Source organism: Lathamus discolor, chromosome Z, assembly GCF_037157495.1.
Source record: "Lathamus discolor isolate bLatDis1 chromosome Z, bLatDis1.hap1, whole genome shotgun sequence".
NCBI lineage: Eukaryota > Metazoa > Chordata > Aves > Psittaciformes > Psittacidae > Lathamus > Lathamus discolor.
In genome coordinates, this window is record NC_088909.1 from 63,719,491 (window position 1) to 63,746,701 (window position 27,211).

At 41.1% G+C, this 27,211-nt stretch overlaps 2 protein-coding genes across 6 annotated transcripts in view; one reads left to right on the forward strand and one right to left on the reverse strand.

The window, feature by feature from the left end:
* Window positions 1–2,873: 2,873 nt before the first annotated feature.
* On the reverse strand, window positions 2,874–26,776 carry LOC136006014 (uncharacterized). Of its 5 annotated transcripts, XR_010608945.1 has the most exons (4): window positions 26,658–26,776; window positions 24,715–24,922; window positions 24,583–24,626; window positions 17,752–20,469 (listed from the first exon to the last, which is right to left on the reverse strand). XR_010608945.1 is itself a non-coding variant. In XM_065663927.1 (2 exons), exon 2 carries the CDS (start codon window positions 4,316–4,318, stop codon window positions 3,521–3,523), a length of 798 nt encoding a protein of 265 aa, XP_065519999.1. In that variant the 5' UTR covers window positions 4,319–4,403; window positions 26,658–26,776; the 3' UTR covers window positions 2,874–3,520. The 5 variants fall into 5 exon arrangements, 1 of the variants encoding a protein (XP_065519999.1); XR_010608946.1 differs by lacking the exon at window positions 24,583–24,626; XR_010608944.1 differs by having other exon boundaries at window positions 24,583–24,922.
* AUH (AU RNA binding methylglutaconyl-CoA hydratase) overlaps window positions 26,387–27,211 on the forward strand; it is a 117,799-nt gene continuing 116,974 nt past the window's right edge. The window contains exon 1 of the mRNA XM_065663926.1: window positions 26,387–26,676. Within this exon, the coding sequence (XP_065519998.1) occupies window positions 26,463–26,676 (214 nt within the window). The 5' untranslated portion in view covers window positions 26,387–26,462. The remainder of the gene's footprint in view (window positions 26,677–27,211) is intronic.

Consider the following 27,211-nt stretch of genomic DNA (forward strand, 5'->3'; position numbering starts at 1 on the left):
AGTAGCATGTCAGATTGCACAAAGTCAGCTAGCTCTCAGAAGATTACAAATAGGAAATGATATAATGAATTTGAGTAGGAAGAAAAGCCTGGTAGCCTCCTGGAGCCATTTTATCACGATCTGTTGCAATCAGTCCATGTGACTTTGCTAACCTGATGCCTTCGCTCGCTTGCTTTCAGGAAAGTCTGCAGTGTTTGTTCATGTTTATTTTTCTTATAATCCTGCTCACGTTAAACTCATGCAAAAACGCTCCTTAATGAAGACAGTCTTTCTGGTCACGTGTGCCTCAAGGGATTACAGAGACTCCATGACAGTTTCCTCTCTCTACATCACGTCTTTATCTTGTGGCTGGCAGCACAGTTCTTTGCTGAAAGAGCATTGGAAGGTATCAGGATGGCAATGGCCTAGAATAGACTGCTGCTCAACGGTGGTTCCTGCATATTCCCCAGTTACTGACTAAGATGATTTTCCCTCCTCTTGATTCCCACTGGTAGACCTCAGAATGCTTCCTTCAGTATCAGCAGCCGTCTAGCTGGAGCTGTTTCTTTTTCCCATCTATCGCAGTTAGCTCAGATTTTCTATAAGTTGCTGAAGCTATCTCCTGAAATAAGGAAATAATGGGGTCATTAATTCTATCTCATGAGCAACCTTGGACTACTATCTCGAATTGGCCACTTCTCTTGACTTCGGCATTCTCGTTCAGTTTGAAATCTTTCTTCCTTCAGTTACCTGCATCTTTATTGTGTCTATGCGTATCTCCTCGAAAAGCATTCATGGGTATCCAAGCATAAACGGGTAATCCTAACTAAATTAAAAAAAAAAAAAAGAAAAAGAAGAAAAAACGTAGAACTGAACCTAAAGAAACTTGACCTCCTTGTTTACCGCTGCCCTCCAGACTATCTCTCAATATCAATCTGGATTTTCTGGTGTTTCTTGCATACACAGCATAATTTCCATCTGATCTTTTTTTCCCAATCCTGTCTAGTGAGATAATCTCAGTTCTAATACCATACTGTGGCCTTAGTTTGGCATAAATTTTCTGGCAACGTTGGGTTTTTTTGTATATTTACATCAGATGAAGGAAAGAGGATCCAGCCTTCAACAAGGATCTCATCTGGTTATGGCAGGATCTTTTTGTACAATGTCATAGAGGTGCTGGCAATGGAGAGAATGTAAAAAGGCAAAGCAACAACAGTGTATTCTTCATCATGTAACTGTGGTTCGATAGCTCAGGCCATAGTAGTTATTTATTACACAAGTCTTTCCTGTATAATAAATGTGCTGTAATTACTAGCTTTCAGCATTATGCTCTTAGATTGTTTGCCTCAGCTTTGCTAGTATTTTCTGCACCATCTCTGAAAATGCTTGGCTCCCAAAACTAGTTAATTACGTTGTAGTTACTTCATACGAAAAGACCTTTTTGCTGTCACTTGGATCCTTTAGATGCCTGTGATATTTGTTATATGAAGGGCTCCATAGAGAGTTTTAAGAAAAGTCCATGGCAAATAACTGGTCATTAGCCGGGTAAGTTTTTTCCTAGTGACATCAACCAGTGACTAATCAACAATGCGAAGAGTGTTTATCAGGTCCTCTTAAATCTGCCCAACTTCGTTATGTGTAAACACAGTAATATGTCCTCATGTTCTCTCATCACCTGGATTTTGGTAGGTACAAAGGCTGGATATGGATAAGCCCTCACATCTATTGATTCATTTTCTGAGTCCCCTCAACTTTCTGCTTTCAGAAAAATTTACATATGGTGTGGGATATACTTAAATTTTATTAAGATTCGGTACAGCCAAATATGCCCTTGTTCCTGCTGAAAATAGTGCACAATGAATTTAGCAGAAAAACTTACAGAGAATACAATTATTATGGCCCTTATTAACACCATATTGTTTTTAAAATAATTTTAGAGTTTGTTGCACAATAAGAGCTTGGAAACTACAACAATTTTTGGTATTTAGTGCATGGGAATGAGTAGCACGTATCGTTCCATTACAGTGCCAAATTTAAAGTTAAAAATACTAGGCCAAATCCTAAGGCTTCTAACTCAGCGATAGCTACTGCTTTTCTTATGAAGTGGACTTTCTATGTGTGCAGTAAGGGATTTGTTCAAGATGAGTAACATTACCAAGACATAATCTTTGCACTTCACTTATGGCACAGACTCCTACTGATTTTCCTACCTCTAATTCCCTTCTGACACAACAGTGATAGTGAGTCACTTCATTCATGTCACTGGAGTTCGTGTACAAAAGAGATGGCAGCCAGATATTCAGCTATTGTTTATTCAACGGCAGCTTTAACAGGACGCGGTGAATTGTAAGCAAAATCTCAGAGTAGAGGTGCAGTGTTTATTTGCATGAAAGGGAAAGCATCAGAAGACATTTGGGTTTAGGATTCAAGAGAACGCCAGGAATGCATCTACACTTTTTATTACTTGAGCAGCTATTGCCTGTGTACCCATGCCTCTGATTTATGTTGTGGTAATTTCTCCTCCTTGAACACTGGAACTCCACAGGATTACAAACAGAAGTGCTTGGAAGAGCCAGATGCAGGGCCTGCAACGTTGCCTTGACCCTCTGTAGGTTTTAATCGGCTGCATGCAAGCACCATTACTGCTTACACTGCGTTTGAGATAGATGTGATCTGAGAAAGCCTGCATCAGTCCCAAAGTTCTAGGAACATACATGGCCATCAGATGCTACTGACATTCAGATAACATTGTCAATTTTTCCTCCACTGTCCCTCGTTCCCCCCATAAATGGAGGCAGTTATTACAATTTTCCCTGCTACTCAGATTCTTGGATGTGCAAGAATCTGATGCATCAAAGTTAATAACTTACGTATGTAAACAAAATCAGCCTACCCTGGTGTCTGTCTGTGCCAGACTGGCATATACTATGTCTACATTTTTGAGGCATGATTCTAAACATGTTTCTTTCTAACAATTTGGGCCTCTAAAAATGCTCTTACGTTTTGTATATAAATATACCAAGGACGTATTGCATTGATTTCATTGCGATTTGTGTTATGCGGCCCTAAAAGCCAGTATATTAATGGTTTGTGTAACGATCAGAAAATACCAGGGCATAATATTGTATCACGGAAAATAGATGAAAAGATGGTAAAATATGAGGGTCAATTTAGCAGAACACACTGTTGCTTTCTCTGGGCCTTGTTCCCATTTGGAGATACTGGAGGGAGTTCAGAGGAGAACAAAAGTACAACAACAAGCTCCCAAGGAGTAATCCGTGACTTAAAAGTAGACACAAAGCTAGACGTCCACACCACACACATCAGTAGCCGATATATGTGCACAATATATTTAGAAACCATTCTCAAAAGGCTGCGGGGGTGGTGTAGAGAGCAGCATCAAGATGGAGAGAGCCCCTGGGTGGAAACATCTGCCCTTCGATCAACTAGAGAGAAGAAGTGCTGGAGCTGGGCAGGTGCTGTGATGGCCCAGCTGATGGACTGGTCTGGGTTCGGCCACCCTCCGAGGCACCCTCCACGCTCACAGACGTGGTGGTGGCCTCTTCTTGGCTGGAGGGTCTTCATGGCTGCTGGACTTCCTCTTAGGGGGTCGGCCTTGCCTCCTAGTGGAGCGCTGCCTGTGCCAGCTGGGCATGGCCTCCTCTGGCTGCTGCTGGGGCTCTTCTTGCTCCACAGGGGTGGCACTGGGAGCAGAGGGGTGGCTGCTGGGACCTCCACCAGTGGCAGCGGATGAGGTGCTGGGAAGCTCATCCCTGGTGGATCTTGACGGGCTGCTGGAGGTCGTTGGGCGGGGGGTGAGATGCCCTTCTTGGGTGCCTTCCCGCTCTCTGGCAGCACGGGTGCTCTGCCTGTTCAGGCGATGGCGGGTCTCTCTGCTGCCAAACAGCGCAGTGCCAAACATCTCCTCCAGATCACGCTGGTACCAGGACTGCAAGGTCTGGAAGAGCGCCGGCTGGTCTTGTAGAGAGCTCAGCCAGTTTGGGGTCCAGAAGCCGACCACGGGACCTGTTGGCACCACTTCTGCCGCCCGCCGTTGGAAGTCACGGGTGGCTCGGTGGCTGGCAGCTCTCCTCGCCTGGTGGACAGCGGCTGATGATGCTTCAGATGGTGTGATGACATGCTCTACATAGTCATCATCAGCCCGCACCGAGTGCAAGAGGGACTGGATCCTCCCCTTGCAGAGGGGGCACTCCGGCTTGGTCTCAGCCCAACGCAGGATGCACTGGTAACAAAACCGGTGGAGGCATGGCATCACATAGCTGACCTCTTCCCAGCTGCCCAGGCAGATGGGACAGCAGTCCTCCAGCTCCATGGCCATGCTCCCCACAGGCTGCAGTGGGTTGGAGGGAACTGGTGATGTTGAGCCGCTCCCTGTCTCCGGTGCTGCAGCAGCAGGTGGTGTGCTAGGAAGAGGAGAGAGGCCACGGTCATTGGCTGGGTTGGGAAGGAGGGAAGAAATGCCCAGGCCCTTCAAGAAGGAAACCCTCCCATCTGCACAGGGTGAGGTGTCCCTGTGCAGCTCACCTCTGCTGCTGCAGGCTCAGCTCTGGGGTATCCTGGCTGCCTGAACCTGGCAGGGCCGGGGAAAATCCTTCAATAGCTCTGGAGCTGAGCCCTGAGAGCTGCAAGTTGCGACTCACAGAGCACAACTCCAGGACCAAAACGCTGCTCAGCACACCAAGCCTCGCGACGTCGCTCAGCTGGTAGGGTGAGCATCTGCTGGCTGGGAGACTTGGCACCCACTTAAAAGCAGTGGGGACATCTGGTCACAATCCATCGCTAGGTGACATCATAGTCCATCCCTTGGAAACATCTCAGTCCGTTCCTTGGAGACAACAGCACCCATCGCTTGAGGTCTCAGAACCCATTGCTTGGGGATGTCACTGGCCATTGCTCAGGGATGTCACAATGTCCATCCAACCCCATGCATCTGTGGTTACCGCCGCACCAAGGCCTACTTCTTACCCCCATGTCTCGTGTGCTAAGAACTGGTGTTTCATGCCAGACACTGCGGGTGTGTGTGGCTGGGGATGGTTCAGCATGGAGCAGAGAAGGCGCTGGGGCACCTCCGAGCATATCCTGGTCTCTATGGCTTAGCCATCAAAGCACTGGGGATAGGCTTTGCCCAGCACTGCCTGGTGGTAGGGTAAGAGATAATGGCTGCTCCTGAAACAAGAGAGGTTCATGCCGGACATAAGGAACCAAAACCAAAATCCATATGAGAAAAAACAAGGCCCTGCAGTGGGCTGTCCAGAGACATTGTGGCATCCCTAAGCTGGGAGGTTTTCAAGAAATGAGGGGCCACGGCAGAGAGCACAAGTGTCACAAGTCTGTGAAGGGATGCTTGCTCCCTAGGGTGCAGTGTCTCTGCCCAGCTTACCCCTGTCACGCAGTAGCGTAGGCCAGCTCTACCTGGAAAGGACCCACGTCCTCTTTAGTTCAACTCCCTGACCACTCCAGGGCTGTCAAACAGTTAAAGTCTCTTATGAAGGGCATTGTCCGAATGCCCCTTTTGAAGGCACTGATGGGCACGGGGCATCAAACTCCTCTCTAGGACACCTGTTCCAGTGTCTGATCACCTTCTTGGTAAGGAAATGCTTCCGAACGTTAACGGGCCAGCTCTTCCCCCAGCTCAGTGTGCACATGCTCATCTCACAGCTGAACAGCTTATCATGAAGGGTGCTGTGTGGGACAGTATCGAAAGACTCAATAAAATGCAGAAAAGCCACATCCACTGCCTTCCCTTCACACACTGGGTGAGTGACCTTATCACAGAAGCATCTCAGACTAGTGACACACAGCTTTCCTTTGTGAACCCATGCTGACTGGGACTGATGATGATATTATCCCTCAAATACTGTTCAGAAGCATCCAGTAGGATCTTCTCCATCATTTTTCCACATACTGAGGTTCGACTATGAAGTCTGTAGTTCCGTGTGTCTTCCTCATGCCTTTCCTGTAAATTGGAATAATGGCGGCTGGCTTCCAGTCACTGGGGACCTCCACATACTCCACAGACCTCTGGCAGATGATTGAGAGGGGCCCTGCCCTAACATCCACTACCTCTTTCAATGCTCTGGGATTAAGCCCACCAAGGCCCCATGGACATAGGAACGTTCAGCTGATACGACTGGCCTCTTACAATTTCCATGTCCACAAATGGAGAGCCACTGTTCCCACAGCTGTGGTCCTCCAACTCAAAGGACCAGACAGCCCAAAGTCTGTCGTTAATATTAAGGACTGATGCAGAAAAAGCATTGTGTGCCTCCGCTTTTTTTGCGTCCTTGTTTGCCAGGGGACCATCTTCATCAAGCATGGGTCCAACGTTTTCCTTGGACCTCCTCTTGCTACTGACATGAGCAATAAAATCTTTTCTTGCTTTCTGGCACAACAAGAGCCAGTTTTAACTCTAGATGAGCTTTGGCCTTTCATGTCATCTCCCTGCACTCACGAACCAGAACTCTGTGATCTCCCTGTGAAGCCCGGATCATCCAATCTCCTTTTCCTCCTGAGTTCCAGGACAAATTCCATGTTGAGCCAAGCTGGCCTTCTGCCCCACTTGATTGACTTGAGACACAACGGGACGGACTGCTCCTGTGCTTTGAAAGAGTGGTTTTTCAAGACCGACCAGCACTTGTGGACCCCTAAGCCCTCAAAAGCAGATTGCCTGGGGACACTGTGAAGTAGCTCCCCGAGTAGCTTAAAGTTTGCTCTCTTCAAATACAGCACGGCAACTGTGGTGAACTTTTTTCTCACGACAGTGAAAATTTTAAACCATTTTGTGATCACTGTGGCCAAGACAACCTCTACCGTCACATCTCCCATGAGTCCTATCTGTTCACAAATTACGGGTTTAGGAGGGCAGCCATCCTAGTTGGCTCGCTGAGTACTTGTGACAGTAAATCATCTTCAGTCAGCTCCAGGAATTTCCTAGACTCGCTCATCGTAGTAGTATGGTATTCCCGTGGGAAGCTGAAATCTTCCGTAGGGACAAGGGCTACCAATCTGGAGGTGTCTCTTAATTGCCTATAGAATAAACCATCAGTGCTAGTGTTTACAGGTATGGAAGTGAGGTACAGTCTTTCCGTTTATGCAATAATCTACCTCAATTTCTGGAACTGCAAAAGGTTTGATTGCAAATCCTAGCAACACAGTGAGAAATACACAGAAATGAAAAAGCACGTCTTGTATCTGGGAGTCCACTATGGAAATTTCTGTGTCTATACTGGGTCCCTGGTATGTAGTTTATGTAATAGCTAGGCACCAGTCTCTTCAGGTATGGAAAAAATCAAAGTCTGCCCTGTAGATGACATCCAGAGGGAACAATAACTCATCTGCGATCTGAATTCCTTATAAACAACTCTGTTTTGTCAGAAGTTTCTTATCTTCTGAAGAAGTGCAAATTTATGGTTGAGAAGGAAAGCGAATTCCCTACCTAATAAAAAAAATGCTACAAACTCCTCACTTTTATGTATTATGATCATGCTTCATGTGATAAACAGATAAGTAGCATGTCAGATTGCACAAAGTCAGCTAGCTCTCAGAAGATTACAAATAGGAAATGATATAATGAATTTGAGTAGGAAGAAAAGCCTGGTAGCCTCCTGGAGCCATTTTATCACGATCTGTTGCAATCAGTCCATGTGACTTTGCTAACCTGATGCCTTCGCTCGCTTGCTTTCAGGAAAGTCTGCAGTGTTTGTTCATGTTTATTTTTCTTATAATCCTGCTCACGTTAAACTCATGCAAAAACGCTCCTTAATGAAGACAGTCTTTCTGGTCACGTGTGCCTCAAGGGATTACAGAGACTCCATGACAGTTTCCTCTCTCTACATCACGTCTTTATCTTGTGGCTGGCAGCACAGTTCTTTGCTGAAAGAGCATTGGAAGGTATCAGGATGGCAATGGCCTAGAATAGACTGCTGCTCAACGGTGGTTCCTGCATATTCCCCAGTTACTGACTAAGGTGGTTTTCCCTCCTCTTGATTCCCACTGGTAGACCTCAGAATGCTTCCTTCAGTATCAGCAGCCATCTAGCTGAAACTTGACCTCCTTGTTTACCGCTGCCCTCCAGACTATCTCTCGATATCAATCTGGATTTTCTAGTGTTTCTTGCATACACAGCATAATTTCCATCTGATCTTTTTTTCCCAATCCTGTCTAGTGAGATAATCTCAGTTCTACTACCATACTGTGGCCTTAGTTTGGCATAAATTTTCTGGCAATGTTGGGTTTTTTTGTATATTTACATCAGATGAAGGAAAGAGGATCCAGCCTTCAACAAGGATCTCATCTGGTTATGGCAGGTTCTTTTTGTACAGTGTCATAGAGGTGCTGGCAATGGAGAGAATGTAAAAAGGCAAAGCAACAACAGTGTATTCTTCATCATGTAACTGTGGTTCGATAGCTCAGGCCATAGTAGTTATTTATTACACAAGTCTTTCTTGTATAATAAATGTGCTGTAATTACTAGCTTTCAGCATTATTTTCTTAGACTGTTTGCCTCAGCTTTGTTAGTATTTTCTGCACCATCTCTGAAAATGCTTGGCTCCCAAAACTAGTTAATTACGTTGTAGTTACTTCATACGAAAAGACCTTTTTATTGTCGCTTGAATCCTTTAGAACTGGAAGCAAATGTACTTCTTAGACAGGTTCTCTAGAGTTGGGACAGAAGACGATTTGGTTGGATTTTTTTTTGAAGACTACATAGATGCACTTTTTTTCCTCACTGTCATTCCAAGTACTCTTGATTCAGCTGAAGCCACAGTCCTAAAATATCCAAAGAGCAGCATATGCCTGCATATGGCAAAATGGTGATTTTCCTGAACTGCAGGAGATTGTCTCATTAGAATTTGAAGCAGGACCATTTGTGGTTATTAAAGCATTTAGGTAAAGGCAAGAAGAAATAAAACTACAGTTGCCAGTAATTTTTATTTAAATACCAGGATGACAACAAGCCAGAGGGCAATCTGCAACTCAGTAAAAAGATTCCCAAATCTGAGATATGAAAAGAGGGACAGGGTACTGGAATATAAAATATTTTTCTTGGAAATGATATGGTATGTGTTTGCCTGTCTATTTATAACATGAAACATGACCCAAGCACATTTTTCCTGTGCAACATGTGAAGTATTGCATGGGTTTTGAATACATATGTAATGATGAAATACACTCAAATGCTGTTATGAACTGACCCAGTTTTCTCTCAAAACATGTCAAAACCCCTCAGGAAACAGTACTCATAATTAATAAACGGGTTTGTATAACAGGTTTTAAAACCCAGTTGGAAAGAAAATGTTTTGCTTATGGTGCTGAGTAATTTTTGTAGCACTGAAAGTGCATTTCTGTAGCACTCCAAGATTAATTTTTTTTTTCAGTTTGTTGCAGGAGACTGCGTCTGTTCAAAGCTTCTGCTAAATTTATGCCTTAGTACATTTCTGAAGCATTCACTGGAGAAATGGGAGCTTTTCTGTTCTTGTCTGTAACCATTTTACCACTCAAAGGTTATGGGAAAGAACATTAAAATGGGGTAAAGCACAAAGAATATGCAATGAAATCAAAAGAATTTCTCTCAGTGCAGCTGATAAGTACAGCATCAGGCAGAAAGTTAAGTAAACATACAGTCATAGAAAAAAAATCCAACACTGGGGGAAAGACTCCTTTGGTTATTCTTATAGGAAGAATAATTGCTAGATGGCAAGACTAATTCTCACAAGAACTTTGTTGCAAACTTTGTACTCAACATTTGGAGCTTATCCTGTCTACCAGAAAGTACAAACCACATGCAGCATGAGAGAAACGTTTCAGTTTGTATGACAAATGTCACTGGAAAATGGGTTTTGCTTTTAATTGTAAACACATCAGGAGGAACTAGTTCTTGATCATTTGCCAAATATTGCACAAGTATTTAGACTAATAAATAGACTTCTATAACAGGAAGTGTACTGTATATTTTATGTGTTCCCACAATTTTTAAAAGAAAGTCTCATCCCTTCTGTTTCACAGATGTTTCTAAAGAAAACTATATAAAATAGCATATATTATTATAAAAAAACCCCAACATTTCAATCACCAGCTAAAGATTTAGGGAACACTAACAGTACATTATAAACATGATTATATTTTAATTAGAGGATTTTGCTCACTGATTAGTCTTTCAGACCCCAGGTTAAAGTCATGCCTTACTGAATAATACATGATTTATAGTTAAGAAAATAATCATGGGGTCTATCATCTCATTATTTTCATTGTGTAAATTACAAAGTAAGGCATATTCCAGCTGTTAGGAAAACCAACTGGTCTAGTTTCCTACAACATTATTAAACCACATGGATCAGACCTATGAATGCACAATGTACCAAATACTTTGTCTCTTGCTGCTGTTACCAAAGCTATGATATGCGCCAAGATCTAAGAGTTTTGTTCGGTAAACTTAGCTCTGGACTCTCCCTTTTGTATCCGAAATGTTGCAGGAAGGAAGCAAGCCCAAACAACATTTACACCTTTTAGGCGCAGCAAAAACTCTCTTAGTAATGTTCACTTTTCATCCTGCTTAAAGGACTGATAGCATGGAACAAGCAAAAATTGTTCCAAACATGGAAAGAATAATTCTACTTCTAACCCTCCAAATAAACTGCATGGGGGGGAGGGTGCAGTGGGGTGGTAGGTTAGATCAAGGAATGAATGATTATCTATATTTATTTGGGTTTTCATGGGAGAAAGATGTTCTGTGGCTAACAGAGGTAACTTCAACTGAATTCTGCAGAAATTTGGTGTCTCTGGGGAAGGTACAGGACAGTACACAGACTGCTCAGTAGGTTCTTGCAATGAGTTAGTAATAACACTGATGCACACGGCCAAGTATGCGAATAGTGAAAGATTATTCAAAATTGGTTTCTAACCAATGAGTCTGAGAATGTTGAGAGTGCAAAGTGGGCCAGAGTGACCATGACATGAGAGCTTCTAAAAAGAGATCACTTTTAAAAACAGAGGGAGCAGTGCAAAAGAAAACCAACAGACTGAAAAAACCCGCAGAAATCAGGAAGACAACTCAAAAACCTAGGTGCTTTAGGAGAAGTAGCAATGAAGTGACACTAAGGACACAAAGCAGGGGAATGTAGGAAGGGTTAATTTGCTCAGTGATGGGTTTCACTGGCACCAAGCGTGAGCCAATATACAGACGGTGGAAACTAGGTTCAGTTACGTAAGCATGTATGAAGGTCTGAGATAAAAGATGCGCTAGATACATCAACAGGAACGAGAAGCATATATGCACACCAGCACTGTAAGACTGAGAGAGGAATCACTCTTCTGCTACAGGAGAAAAATCAGGCACAAATCATAGATAATGCACGCAAAATGTAAAGGTTTAGTATTTTTGGATTAGCACTCTCTAACGAAGTTAATGCAAGCATATGGCCAAGACAGTACCTGTAAAGGACAGCATAAAAACACTTCAGTGAGCGGAATACTTTCAAATTTGCAGAGAACAAAAGAGTTTCAACTTCAGATTCTTAACAAACTCAAAGTAAGGATTTGTGAGATTCTTGCTTAAACAATCTTCTGAAACTATCTCAGATATTGTAGTAGCTGTTCTTGAGAAATGTGAAAATTTCTCTGGGGATGCTCTCAGGAAAAAAAGGAAATACATGGCTTCTTTTAAAAATGGGAGGCAAACTGAAAAATTATGGATCAATCTATTTGTAAATACTTGAAAGTTAGTGAGGAAACAAGTGAGAACAAACAGAAGTTCACAATGAACACATTAACCTATCTTATTCTACCACAGGGGCACATGCCAGGGAAAGAGATGGTATGCATCTTGACTACTGTAAGGGTCTTCTGTCTCACATGGCAGATGCATAGTCAGCTAGAGAAGTGTGATCAAGATGAAATTGCTAAAATGAGGATGCAAAGGCAGTAGTAGGACAATACCTCATGATGAGTTGACAGTGTTTCATTGCTAAACAAAAGCTAGACCAAGTGGGATTTTGCAGTAGCCTGTTCCCAGTCTTATGTGTTAAATATTTCCATTAAAACTATGAAAATGTAATCATGTATTTATTAAATTTGCAGATAATTTGGAGCTGAAAGAGACTGTCTGTAAAATGGAAGACAGGTCTGAGATTCAAAATGATGTTGGTAAAATTGGAGAAAGGATATGCAAACGAATGGGTGATATTCAACAGTAAATGAAAGATAACACGTTCAGACAAAAATGCTCAATCCCACAATTGCATGATGAGCAGCAGCTGACACGACAGGGTCACTACAGACCTCCATGGTGGGGACCTGTGACTTGTAATAGATAACCAGTTGATCATGATGCCCGGTTACCATGCTGCTGGAAAAAAGCCCAAACATATTGGGACATATAAACAGGAGAATGGTTTACAATATGCAGATAGAAATTCTGCATTGTTAAGGCTTTGGGTGCTTTCAGTTTTGAACACTAACTTCAAGAAGAACATGAAGCAAAATACAGAATCATACTATCAGTCCTTACTAAGAGAGGGCAAGGTGGTTGTATTATTGTCTGGCTTTCATTAGATGTTTTACTCTCCTCCCCATCTCCATTCCATCAAATATTTTATTTATTGCAGCTTATCACTGCCATTGCAAATAAAAGCTCACAAAGTGAAGCTTAATATAATTGGATGAAAAGTTTTCTTTTACGCAAAAATGGATACGTAGCCATTACGATTTGCCCTGCATCTGACTTTAACCACTACTGAAAACTTAATTATACATGAAAATAACAATACGTGAAAATGTCAGGTAGTTCAGCTATCTTTGCTCATCAAATGCTTTTTGAATTATGGGTGTACTTAGGATATATGTGGTTATTATAATCACACTTTTTTTTTTGAAGGGATTATTTCACTTATAAATTATTTTCATTATCTTTTAGAATCACTATCACATCTTGACCTGTATCCAGTTCCTACCTAATTAAACACTTCTTACCAGTATAATTCTTACCGCTATGCAATAGAATAGTAGTAGTAATAATTTGACATTTTAAAAAAGAATTGAGGTGAATGAAGACTCGATGCTGTCTTGAAAAATCTTTAGCTCAGTGGATCAAAATCTGCACAGAGATCTAACTAGGAACTTGATTTAGTTCAAAAAATGCTGGTAAACATTTCACATTTATAATGTGAAAAATCTGTACAATCCAACAAAGATGTCTTTGAAACTTATTAGCTAGGCTGCTGTAGTAAAATATGTGTGAATTTTGAAAAATATAATTCTTAAGGAATTTGAAATTCCTTTGACTGGATGCTACCTTTTTTTTTTTTTTCCTGAGCCTTTTCTTTACTTTGATTTCAGGCAATGAATCACAGACACTACAGCTGGAAAAATCCAGTTAAGTCCCATCTACCATCACTGCAAAAGAACATGTTCTTCACTATTTTTCCAGGCTAATCTAAAAAATGGTCAAATTGTTGGATTTTTAGTAGTAGTAGTTCCCTTACTTATAGGAATTCCTTATTCTCATTGATATGAACTAATTCATTTTCCTGATGCAGTTTAAATACAAGTTTTCTCTTCCTAACTGTACCATGTACCACCGTAAACTGACCTGCCACAGATTCAGTACCCTTACGTTTCTTGCCACTTTCACATCTGTCACCACTTTTCAGTTGCTTTACCTTTTGAGGAGCATGGCTTTCTCAGGGTGATGAAATGAAATCTTCTAAAAATGAATCAGCTACAGATCCGTAGTCACTTTCAAAAGGAGGAGACTGGAATTGCATTGCGTGTTTCTAGTAACAGAGATTATGAGAGAATATATCTAATCTAGCAGAAATGCAGAAGAGGCAGAAGAAATAGTCAGAATTCTGATTGAATGAAACACAAAAACCTAAGGAAACACTTTATTTTTTCAGGACAAAATAAAATCCTGGACGTAATGCTGTTGAAAGGAATATATCCGCTGAGTTCAGTTGCACCAGGATTTGACTGTTTATCTTGAAACATATTCAATACTTTTAATTTTATCTGAAGACACTGTAGAGGTTTTCTACTACTTCGTCATAGAGCAGAATGAATAAAAATATATCTTGTATGAATTGCCCTCAAATAATCCGATTGCCTGCTTTGATTAAAAACCCCAAATTAATATATTTACAGTGTTCCGTAGTAAAAATTTTCAATGTACATAAAAACTGGATATGTATTTTCTGTTTAGCCAGTTAAAAGATAGCCTTCCCCCCCCCCAAAAAAAAAAAAAAATTGTGTTATTGCTCGTCTGCCAAGTCTTGTGAAAAGAGTTATTTTCTTTGGAAATCTTTGGAACCTCCTCAGTGTATAAAATAAAATAATTCAGTAGCATTACAGCATAACAAAAAATATGCCCAGCAACGTTCAGGCACAACTGGGGGACTGAATGTGCGCATGGTAGGAAACCATTTAAGGGAAAAAAGCACCAGCAAATGCATGTTATTTTGCTTGTGTAATTTGTCATTAAGAGAAAAATATGTAGGGCAGAGGTGAATGCTTAATTTTACAGAAAGTTCTTTTCTGTATTATTAGTACTTACTAGAAGGGAGAACTGCAGGTCCTACAAGCTCTTTTGGAATTTTCCTGCAAGAGGATGAAAAAGCATCCATTCCTTTGCCGTTACAGTCTTGCAGGGGTATTGGGAGCTGTCGAAATTAGATGACGTTTACTTCTTTCCATCTGACCTCATGGAAACCCTGTCACCTATGATTCCTGTACACAAGGTTTTCTTAGAGATGCAGACTAAGGGAGACAACAACGTCACCTACAAGCTCCCTGAGAAATTTTATGAGTCATTTATGACTGAAAAGCCCAGCATTGCAAAAAATTAATTGATCTTGCACCTTATCACTTGAAAACTTTCATGGGGTGAGTTTGAACAGCACAAATCAAGAGTCTGAGTAAGTTTCCTAATTCTTTTCCCTCCATCCTTGATGTCTCCTACACGGATAGCTATGCTGCCTGAAAGAAAAGGATTTTTTCACATTTATTGTTAAGTTCTCACAAATGAGATTCCTTCCATGTGAGGAAATGACCTGAACTGATCATACAATGCTATTCACATTATTTTTGAGAATCTTGCACAACTACATGAATAACCTGTTACTTCAGAGAAGTTCATTGCTCTACCGAGGGCAAAAAAAGCAGCAGTCTATAAGCACAGTACTTTGGTTTGATTGTTATAGACACTGTACACAAAATGTAGCATTAAAAGTGGTTTCAAACAGAGTAGAAAAAAAACCCGAAAGATTTTTCGATGGATTTAATTTCTGCTATGACACTGCTTCAATATTACCATATGGAACCACTTTTATCCAGATATTTTATCCTGTCTTTTCAAGTTTCATGTTTTCGTTTCTAAACTGTAGGCCCTCCAAGATGGAAACACTGAAGCTTAGTCAGTTTGCATGACTTTTGCCGGAAAGGTGGAAAGTTAGCAAAAGGCACATCCTTGGCATTCCAGTGATGTCACTGACAAAGTCTAGCTCTCTGTAACAAGACACAGAGATAATACATAAGGCTAGCTGGCATATCTTTCACGACAATTAATTTCCTCCAAGGCCAATCTTAGAAATGGCTGGGCCATTCCAGGTTAAATTTAGCCAAAGCATGAGGCGGGCATTCAGCATGGCAAATTTTAGTCTGAATGGCTACATTTATTACAACTGTAAACTGCTTTATGATGTGGGCAGGTGGACAAATGTAGGCGGCTCCTACTATAACATGAAATAGCTTTCTCCTTTTGGCCTTCACATACAGAAAAAACCAGTGGGTCTGGATGAATAGTTATGTGCCAAAGCCAGATTTCAAGTAGTTAAGTATCTCTGATCTATTGTGCAACCCACAAGCATGTGTGGAACTGCTTGTAAATTTAATGAAGTGCTGACTGAAAGAAGTTTATGCCTGGCTTCCAATTAGATACTAACAAGGTAAGCTTAGGTAGCATAAACTCTGCCTTATTATGAAGATGGAATATGTGAGCTCTAAGCAACCTCCCAATGCCAAACTTTGTAACACTGACAACACTTGTTTTTTCCTTTTTCCTTTTAACATCTTGGCTCAGTTCACATCTTCTTTGAAATCAGTGTGACTTTTCCATTTATTCCAATGGGTTTTGGATTGGGGTCTTAGATGTGCAGCTGTGGCGAATACAGGGTAAGCATCCAAATACCGCACAAAATGAGTAACAGGAAGTGGTTATAAATTCATCTTGTACAAGAGTCTAACCCAGGAGACAGAAGAGGATACCTATTCCTTTTTCTTAGCTCTCTCAAGTCATATGTAAGTGGTGGTTCTTTGCCTATTTGGGTCTAGTTGCATGTTCCAACTATCTCCCGGTTTCAAGGTTAGGCAAGATCTGGGCATATTTGTCCCTCTGTTAGAGAGGAGACAGAATAGAAAGGGTATGGAGTATACTTCACCTGCATCTTTTATGAGGTCCACCTGCATGATGCGTCTTCAGTGTAAGCACTTTGGCCCCTGTTACTCTGCACAAACAGTGTATTCATCAATTTTCTCAGGCATAAAAGGCGAATTTTACTGCTAAATTCTTAAAAAAGTGAGCTGGGTGTCAGGATACAGAGCATTTCAAAATCCAGCTTTCAGGACACCTAGTTGCTCTGCTGTGTTCTAAACGCTTTTGGAACTTACATGCCCACAAGAACAGCTGGATGCTTCAGAGCAGGATATCCAAAAAGCAATGTGAGTGGCAAACAGTCTAAGCTAGCCAACTGGGAAATACTGAGGCAAACAACATATTTTTTAAATTTGATACTGTTCATAAGGCTTCTTGGTCCCATAATTATGAAATAAATTGCTTTGCCACTTACGGGGATATTTACAATATACATATTTCAAAGGTTGCAGCAGCTTCTTTATATATTTTTTTTCCCCCAAAAATTGCTCTGTCTTCAAATTCTTGTAATTAATCTGTTTTTTACCTTTGTTACTAATTTTCTATTAATAGCAGTGTAACAGTTGGTTACATTCTATACTGGGAATGGAAAAGTAGCTCAGCCGGCACCACCAAGCATCCTGTAAGTGCATTTTTTCTCCAAAACATGCTCTATCTGACAAGTCTGACAGACCACATAATAAAGTCAGTAAGAAGTTTTCAGTCAGTCCATGACATTGAAGTCTTAGATACAGTAAAAATTACTAAAAAGATGCAAAATCTGATCTCAGAGAAATGTCACTTTGTATGTCAAAATTAATTCGAATAAACCTGTAAATGGTACTTCAATCGATTTTCCCAGTAATTAATAAAGATTATATATACCATCTCTTGATTAAAGCTTATTTATTTTCTTCCTCTTTTCATTAAGAAAACCCACCTCCCTTCACTTCTTCTTCACTATTTTGTAAATTTCAGTTTTGGTACATACAACAGTTCAAAGTGGGAAAGTTTAGAAAGCGCAGGTTTATGACACACTATCTCTAGAAACATCACTCTGTATTTGAAAGAGAAAATTTTAAAGGGGAATTTTCTTCCAGCAGAATTAAATAATAAATCGCCTTACTCTTCATATATCCCTGTGCACTTTCCCCTTTCAGCTTGTTACCTAAGCTTTGCTATTTGAACAATGGTTTTCCTCTTCTGTGGCCACATTTTCTTTTCATATTTGATCCTGTCAGGAAGTTCTAACTAAATTTGTGACATCAGTAATTTCCATGGCAACAGACTGACGCTTTAAACATAGGATTGTGATGAATTCAGCACATGATAAATTAAAAGGAAAACAAGACTATGAGCAAGTAAGATTTTATTAGAGCACAACTGTGTTCTGCTAAAAGGGTGGAGAAAGAAATACAAATACTGTATACACTTCCATTTTTAACATTATAGTTCTGTGTGATGGCCCATACATTGTGGTTATTTATTTCAGATGTTCACAGTATTTGATGTAACATCTGTGGCACTCAGATGTTGCCAGAAGTTTCAGACATATTAATTAAGTTTTTTCTTATGTTATCTCATGCAAGACACAGCAGGTTTTCATGACTACTTACAGCTGTAACTAAGCTCAGTAGAGGTAGCAGGTTCTCATCACCTCTGAAAAATCATGCTTAAAACATATCAGGTTGAACTCTGAAAAACGGGAACACAGGCAACCACTAGGAAATACGGCTGTACATTGATGTGTCTTATTAAGTTTATGTCAAGAAATGCCATAGGTTTAACATATGAAGAATAGCAAAACTACTTCTTTTAAAAGTATTTTTAATGCAGCACAATTTATGAAAAAAAAAAAAATAAAAATCCTGTTTTCTTTAAATGACATTAACTGAAATCTGTTACTACGAAGTGGCTTGAGTATAATGCAAACACACACATGGATGTAGATTTCTCTTGGGTCAGATTCCTACTCCCCATTTTCCAGGCTAAAGAGCTACCAGTTGCATTAGAAATTTTACTAAAAATCTCATTTCAGAGTCAAAGCAGTGACATATCCTCAGATGTTTCATGCTGTTTCTGTCCCATCCTATACTGCACAGCTGAACTGAAGCTATACCGACGAGGGTCATATAACTGAGGAACCAGATGCTGTGGTGATATCAAGACTACAAAAGCTTTACAGTATTGTATGTTCCTGTGAAGTGGCTACTGGAGGGACTGTCAATTTTAGTCCTGCTCTGCCAAAGATGCATGAATTCAAAGAAGTACAGCATACCTCCCTTAACTTTTCCTGACAGAGGGTGCAGCATGAGGGAGGAGAAAGATGCCACAGCTATTCTGCATCTCTGTTGCAAGAAATATAAATCCTAATTACACTGGTGTGTTCAAATAGAAAAAAGGTTATGACGAAACCATTTTAACAAAACACAGAATCCCTACTTTATGTAGATTAGATTAATACATGGATTAAGAGTAACATCAAGAACTCTCCCAATATACCAAACTGTATTAAATGTGTATTCCAGTGCGCAGTTTACTATCTCTGCTGAACACCCTGGGAATTTCTTTCATTAAGCAATTTTAAAATACTACTTCAGAACATGAAAACATCCCATTCTTGTTCATATTTTTACTTCTTCCACCTATTGTTAACTGCATGTACTACAGGGAATTGGCGTGTTTGAAAGACTTCGATGAAGGAAACCATATACTTTTTACTTTTTTTTTTTTTTTCTTCAGGTATGGTGTTGAAGCAGCACAAATACTGTAAAGTTCTGAAAGTTATAGGCCATTTCTGAAGTAGCCAATTGTGGGCAATATTAGCCTCACATTCTGACTTGGAAACTTGGTTTAGGTTTTTTTAAGTCTTCTACTTTACTGAAGTGCTTAGATACATAGACACAATTTGCTGTGTTGTGCTTAGCAAATGAAACATACTTCACAGGGCATAAGGTAAGTGGAACCTAGTTTCATCTTCCAGACAAAGTGACATACACAAAAAGATACAATCTATAAAGAAATGTAGCATATACCATTAAAAAAATAAACCATGACTCTGAAGAGAGGCTAATTTTTGTAGATACTTTTTCTTTGATGACTAATTTTCACAAATTGCAAAAACTGATCCCTAGATGAGATTCTAATTTTGAGGAACTACAAAAACATGCCTCTAAAGAATGTTAAGAAACCAGAAATATGAAAATTGTTGTGCTGGAAATGGTTGTTTACCAGCATTGGTAAATAACTCTGTTTTCAGTGTGTGCTTAGGCACATAAAGTACTAGCCACTCAGTATATATTTTTCTTTTATTTTCACATAACAGTTACTAGGTTCATTGCTCTTGATCCTAAGGTTCTTGCTTTCTTACATAGACAAATGACTTAAATGGGGTGGTTAAGTAGAAAATGGGTTACAATAAAACCATTTTGACAAAACGCAGAGTCCTTAGCTTACATAGATGCCAAATTATCTGTATCCATATCTTTTATTCACGTGAGATATGAAGACTGTATTTAACCTTTTGTTCTACCCTGGAAATTCAGGTCATAAGGTCACTCAGATTCTTTGATATGACAAGAGTCCTTCTATATGACAGATAAGCTTTCAGTGAAAATGCTTGCTCAGCTTATCATACTGTCTTAATTGCATCAAAATGTAGAGGGTAAAGAATGCAGGAAAATACAGTTAAGGTTAGAATGTAAAATATAACCTAATCTAATGAAACTGGAGATCAAAAAAGTCCTCAGTATCTTCCCCATATGTGGTGAAAATGAATGTGAGGCATTTCTTAGAATGAAATATATTCAGTAGATCTCTGCATGACATACTCTTAATCATAAAAGACTAAAAAAGCAAAGAACATAAATACATTTTACATCATAACAGCTTAAAATTTATCTTCAAGTGATTTGTCCGTAATGTGTCATATTTTTCAAGCAGTAACCATGCAATGACTTTCTTAAAAATTGCTTCAGCTTTTACAAAAAGGTAAACAGTATCTTAAACTTCATGTATTATCTACAGTACATCCACTGTAAGCTCAGTTATTGTGTTCTGACATAAACCACCTAATAGGAAAAAAAAAGAAAAAAAGAAATTAGCTGAACAGAAGGGAAATATAATTATGCCATTCAGAAATGTAACATACATATGAACTCCTAGCTTGCTCATGAAGAGTAATAAACAATTACATCTGATAAATACAGCCTATGAAGTGCTTTTGATTTTTCTGTAACATTTTATGGCTTGAGCATAAAAGACCAGTTTTCTCTTATCTCCTAGTAAGGACCTGGATTTCATGACAAATGTATTGCCTTTAAATAGTACAGAGTTTCTTTGTAAGTTCTTTTCACTAGAAATCACATCACACCAGGACAGAAGCATTAAAGTATTTTTCATCCCCTGACTGCAATGATGACAGTCATTTTTGTTTCATTGCAAGTTCTACTGAAATATCCTTTACTGCTTTAATTCAAAAACTTTTAAACAAAACATTATCCAGACGAATTGCCCCTTTATTTAACCAAGTGGTTGCTTGGAAGGAAACCCCACTCTCTGTATTTAGATACTGTTTTTATTAAAGTAGTAATACGTTGTTCCAAAGTGCTTCCTTCTCTGGGCTAGTAACTAGTTCTACTTCTTTCTTCTAGATAGCATAGATTTGACAGGATTGTTTTACTGCCTCCTTAGCAGCAGCCAATGCAGCTTTTTACCACACATACAGGCACCCACCCTGATAAAACTGGTAAATTTATTTCATATTACAATTTCATATCGACTATCTTAAATCAAATGCAAATTATAGCAGTAGTGTTCTACTTGGTTTCTGTGCTTCTTGTGCAGCTTTCACTGACTCCCCTATACCATATGAGAGCTCACCTTCTCAGCTGCCAAAGCAAAGATCCTCTAAGACACAGTTAACAATATAGTTGGCTCTGGAGTTTTTCAAAAGGACACAAAGATGTAAGGGGAGTACTGCTTCACACAAAGGCTTGTCTAGAAGCCTGACCATGAAGAAAGTAAATGATTTTCACAACATTTATAAATAGCTGAACAGCATACATTCACTTCAAGGAAAGCATTCAACAATGCTGCAGTTTGATGGCAGTTTGCCTGAATGCATCGTTATGTAAACAAGCCGGTGAGTATCTGTTCTGTTGAGCTACCTCAAAACTACAAGAAAACTTTTTAAAAGCTTTGGCAAAAGAAGACCTATATTGCAATCAAAGACTTGGAGTTGTAATTAGACACAAATATTTCAATTTTTAGCAATCTCTGCTGTTCATCAGTTCTCTATTCCCACTATCTTTGCTTACATAAAATATCACTGAAATAAATACTTTTCATGCCCTTTTGGGATAAGCTACGTGCCTTTCCCAAGAAGAAAACATTCTACGTATTTTTTCTTACAGACTATCTGCCAAATTCCTGTTATAAGTACCTAAGGTCCTCCTAAGGCTCTGATCTTCCAGTATTACATGTTTGTAGGTCTGTGGCAACTACTGCCAATTTACCCAAGCAAGAGGCCTTGTTCAGAACATTTATGTTCCTGCAATTGTTTTAGCATTCTGCCTTGGTTGTGATCTGCAGAGAAGGGGCATACAATGTGGTTTATGCTGCCTTCCATGTCTGGGAAGCAGGTAAGTAGTAATCAAGTAAGAAGTCCCTTGTGTAGTCGGCTTACATATGCCAGGATGACCTACATCAATCCAATGCATTTGTCTCCATTTTCAAGATGCAAGACCATATGCACAAATAAATGGGGTTGACATGAATGCAAAGACAAAATCTGTCCTTTACTCCAAAGCATGAGTGACACACAGATACATTTTCATCTACACATGTTGGAACAAGGTAGTAAGTGCCATGTAAGCAAACTTGTAAGCATACCCAATTAGTCTGAGCTTAGTAAGAATAATTTCTGGAAAGAAACAATTAGCTGTAAACCCATCATACAGTTTAGCATTATAATCTCAACACTGCACTGAGCAGAAAGAAAACAGACAATCTAAGGAAACAGCTGCCTGCAAAACATAGTGAATAGGCGTGGTGCCAGAAAGGGGAACATGCTGTGTGTGCTACACGCTTAATAATACATAACAACGGACTTGTCTTAACAGTATCAGTGTTTGAAGAAGATCAAAAAGGCTTTAAAAAAAGTTAAAAATCAAGATTGGAAATGCAGGTGTGCTAACTGGATAACATAATAATCAGAAAAAAATGTGCCATTAATAAAAAGGAAAGATATGAAAACTACAAGAGACAAAAGCCCCTGGTGGGTGGTATGAAACTGAAACCACCTTTAAAAACCAACTTAGAGAACAGGTAGCTAAACGGATCTCGCTCTCAAATATCAACAGCCACTTTACAGAGACAAGTGATTCAGCTTGAAAAGCCAAAATTGCGTGCTCATTTTTCCATAGCACGTGTTCCCTTTTCACTTTGGTTAAATGCTGCCACTGACTTGCTCATCCAGGAAAAATGAAACTATTCATTGCACCTCATCTACATGCACAATGTAATAAAATCAAAGCCACTTAGAACCAGCTGAGATTCCTTCCCATCTTTACTCCTGCTGCATTGTACATACTGTCTGTACATTTTCATTGTCACTTGTAAAGTAGCAAATTAGTATAACAGTTATTCTTCTGTCTCATTTCAAGTGTCTTATTATTATTTTTAGTAAGACTAGAAGCCTAACTGAACATCCACAAGTACTTTCCCCCTCCCTAGTTTTAGGTACCTAATTAAGATCTTAGAGGCCACACTCATCCATTAAAGAGTGAGATTGTAACCCTGAAAGTGAATCATGGCAGGTGCCCAGCGCTGAAGCATGTTGAATAATAAACTTCTCCTCACTAACCATGTAGGCCATCCTCTGATTTCTGCAAATATAAGCCGTGTTGCCTAAGTTGCAACAGTACTGTACCAAAACCAGAAAAAGGACTCCATTCCCCCACCCAAATTCCCCTCCCTTCAGGTTGCATTTTCAAACAAAACCTGTGAGCAAAGCTAAAAAAGCGGCTGCACTTTTCCCTTTTCAGTCGCAGTCCCGTACAGTGAGAACTTGCAACCTGATGTGAATGTGGCTTTCAGGGTAATTTCAAAAGTAAAATTAATTAAGGTGAAGGACCTTCAAGTTTTTTCCCTTGGATGAGATTATGATTGACTGACCATATTAAAAGTTAACAGCTGAGTACAGAGAACTGCTGAGCTGTTCTCCATCTACACTGGCTCTATTTTCATTCACGCTCACATTGCTTCTCTGGGCATAAGGGAGGCTGAGTCAAGATTTATACAGTTGTGCTAAATCAATTTATTTTACTCATCACCAAGTATCAATATTTGGATTCCTGTGTGCAGCAGGAATCAGGTTACCAGCAATGTCATATGCTATTAGGTTGTTGCTTAACAGTTCTGTTCCAGTTGCTCCATTTTTTATTTTTTTTTTTCTTATTAGTATATATGGGTAAATAATAGTTTGCATGTCAATAGACCTTCCCTCTGTAACTAAATGTGCTTTCCATGTACTACTTTGACTTTAAAGCTGTGTTGCTAGAACTAAACTTCAGTGAAAAAAAAACCAGCAAGAGAATATGGAAAACTTCACTTGCGTCCAAAAAGTCTTGATTCATGCCTGTATGTCAGTTCAATGAGAGGAACTAACTACACAGAATTACAAAATGCACTGTAGTATTAAATTATCAAAACACACTTACATATTGTGCAGTTTTAAACATACAGAGAGACACAGTTCAAAGAACAGAATGACCCACTGTAACTGGCATCTTTTCCTTGTTGCCAAAATTTAAAATTTCATTTGTAAAAACATCTACTCTGTACCATGCAAAAAATCTTCAGGAGTTCTAACTTTGTTATGCTACAATTATAGTTTTATTACTATTCTTCACAACTATTCTGTTTTCAGAAAACACTGAAGAGGTAATCAGAAATGGAAAATTTTTGTATAGCTGTAAACACGCCTTAGCAATGTTGAAGTGCGAAACTGCAGCAAAAGTAAACAGAAATTAATTTTCACTTCTTACACTAAGAAAATAAAACCAAATAGTGATGTCGTACAAGAGAATTGTACTTCTAAAATTCTTTCAGCTTTAACCATGACTGCGGGTGCTTTTACAACAGACAAGGCTATTCTGTTGGGCTTGATTCAATATACTGACCTCTGCTCAGGAAAGCATCCACTAGTTCTTGAGTCTGGGAACCACTGCAAATGACACCACATCCGCTCTCAGTTTCAAGGCAACGATATCGTACTGTAGTCAATCTAGTTCTGCTTTTTATTGTCTTTTTACCTTATTCTGTGTCTTTTAGAATGGTGCTGTCCCTCTTTCTGTTGACATAATTGGGTGTGGTATTTCAAAATTTGTTCTCATAAAATAAAATGTTCTTTGACTGTGAATAAAATTTCCAGGTCAGGCATTCTTTATTCCTTTCTGCTGGCAAAGACTTCAGCATACTGCAGGCTGTATTGGCACAGGCTGTTAATCACAAGCTATAGTCCTGTTTAAATAGTAAAACATAATAAACGCAAGGCGAGAGTCTGCCTGTTTCTCCCCCTACATTTGCCCTTCATGGTGCTCTAGAAGAACAAAGAGGTCACTATTTTTAGGCTTTCATTTCTCCAGAAGAAAAGCAGTGGAAAAGCTGCTGAGCAACTGCATGAAGGAGAGGAATGCGGTAGCTGGCTTTCGCAAATAACCAAAATGGCTGCATCTGACCCTCTGCTCATAAGTGGAACAGTTCTGTTCCCCTGATTAAGTGACACTGAGTTTTGAAAAAGACAGGACATGGCTCACTGGCATGTTTTCAATTCTCAAAGCCCAATTTTTCCAGGTTAATAAACCTGAAGAAGACAAACCTCACAGCTTTTTAAGTCTCATTACTGTCCCAGACTAATCACAGCTATGGCAACCTTTCTCAAGTCCTGCATAAGGAGTCAAGTGAGTTCATTTAATACATATATATTCTGGTCCATGTAAATGTTGTGGTATTGACATATGGATAGGTGAAATTCTACTGTCCTGTTGAAACACTCATAGTGGTCTTGTAACATTTGCGTCTGCAATTAAAGATGGCACCTATCTCCTATGTCCATCTTAACCACTTACATCCTTTGACTCGCTTCATGTCAATATGCCTGTCAGTGTGCATGGACGGCAAGCAGACCCCATGGTGGGGTTTCTAAAATAACTAGACCCAGTTCTGAATACCAGGCCGTATTAGTTTGACACTTACTTTTGCGAAGAGACAGTTTTACTTGGAAAGCAATTCCAAGTGCCTAGAAAGAGGAGGGTGGGCAATGCACTGAAACCAAGCCAGAAGCCTTTTATCTCAACATGCAGAACCAGGCGCTACCTGCTGTTGTGGTTTTGACCCCAGCCTGTAACTTGTACCATGGCTACGCTATTGACTGTCACTAGATGTGGTCAGTGCTGACGCCATTGCCAGGCCTGGCCACGGCCGCAGTAGTTAAACAGAAGCGAGTGCAGAGGGGCCCGTGCACACTCACTCTGGTGTCACACACCCCAGCACGTTGCCCACGAAATGGGGTCTAGGCAGGTCCACCACAATAGATACGTGGTAATTTCCACCACCACCACCAAGAACTCCCAGTAAAACTGAACGGCGACTTTTCCCAGTGTGAGACTTTTCCATCTGCCAGCGTATTTCACGGCGCGAGCGCAACATCCTGGATCTCTTCCGGCTAACGAGCCTTCCCTCGCCACCTGCAGCTGGGAGAGCTCGGCCCGGCCCGCTTGACACCACGGCTAGCACGGCCTGCCCAGGCCCAAGCCCTCGGCTGGGCTGGGCTGCGCTGCGCTGCTCCGCGCCGCGCCGCGCCGCGCCGTGCCGCGCCGTGCCGTGCCGTGCCGTCCCACAGCCCGCGGCGGCCCCGCGGCCCGCCGGCTGAGCTGAGGGGCCTCGCGCCTCGGCGGCGGCAGAGGCGGCGGGAGGGGAAGGAAGGAGGGAGCCGGCGGTCACGTGGGTGGCGGGACCGGGGCCGGCGGTCGCGAGAGGCTGAGGCGGCGCGGGCGGCACCATGGCGGCGGCGCTGCGCGGCCTGGGCCTGCTGCAAGGCCGAGTCAGGCTGGCAGCCACAGCCGCCGCGACCTCCTCCTTCCGCCGGCCCGGCCAACGGGCGCCGGTGCGGGGAGGCGCCGCTGCCACTGTCCCCTCGGCCGGGAAGAGCTACGGCTCCGAGGCGAAGGAAGAGGAGGAGCTGCGGATACGCTACCTGGATGACGAGCACAAAGGTAACGAGGGGAAGGCGGCAGCGGCGCGGCTGCCCCGGCTCCGGGGTGACCCCTGCGCGCCGCCCAGGCACTGCCGGACGGCCGCCTACGGTGGGGCAGGGAGGGGGTGGTCCCGAGGGAGCCACTGGCGGCCGGGGGCGGGAAGGGAGCGGCGGCTCCTCCTCCTCACGCTGGCCGCTGGCTTCGTCGCTGGGTGCGGGTTGTGGCCGGCCCGGCAGGTGCGGAGCTGGGTCGGCCTGGGGTCTCCTGGTTTTTCCTTTGCAGTGTGCTGCGCTGTTCACCCCTTCATAAGCAGACATGTGTTGGCCACTTTAATGGGAGACAACGAAGTTTAGCAGCAAACTGCTTGAGTCGTGCTGCTTACCGTACCTCTTTTATGCTTGTGTGCAGGGCAGACGAGGGCACAGAAGCTGCTTCAGCCTTTTCTGTTCTGGAACCTGTGGCTTCATTACTCTTGCTCATCTCATGCTGCTTTCCTAGTAGCCATCTTACTCTCCTTGTAGTGCTGCCAATTGCTGCTGACCTTGTCCTGCTT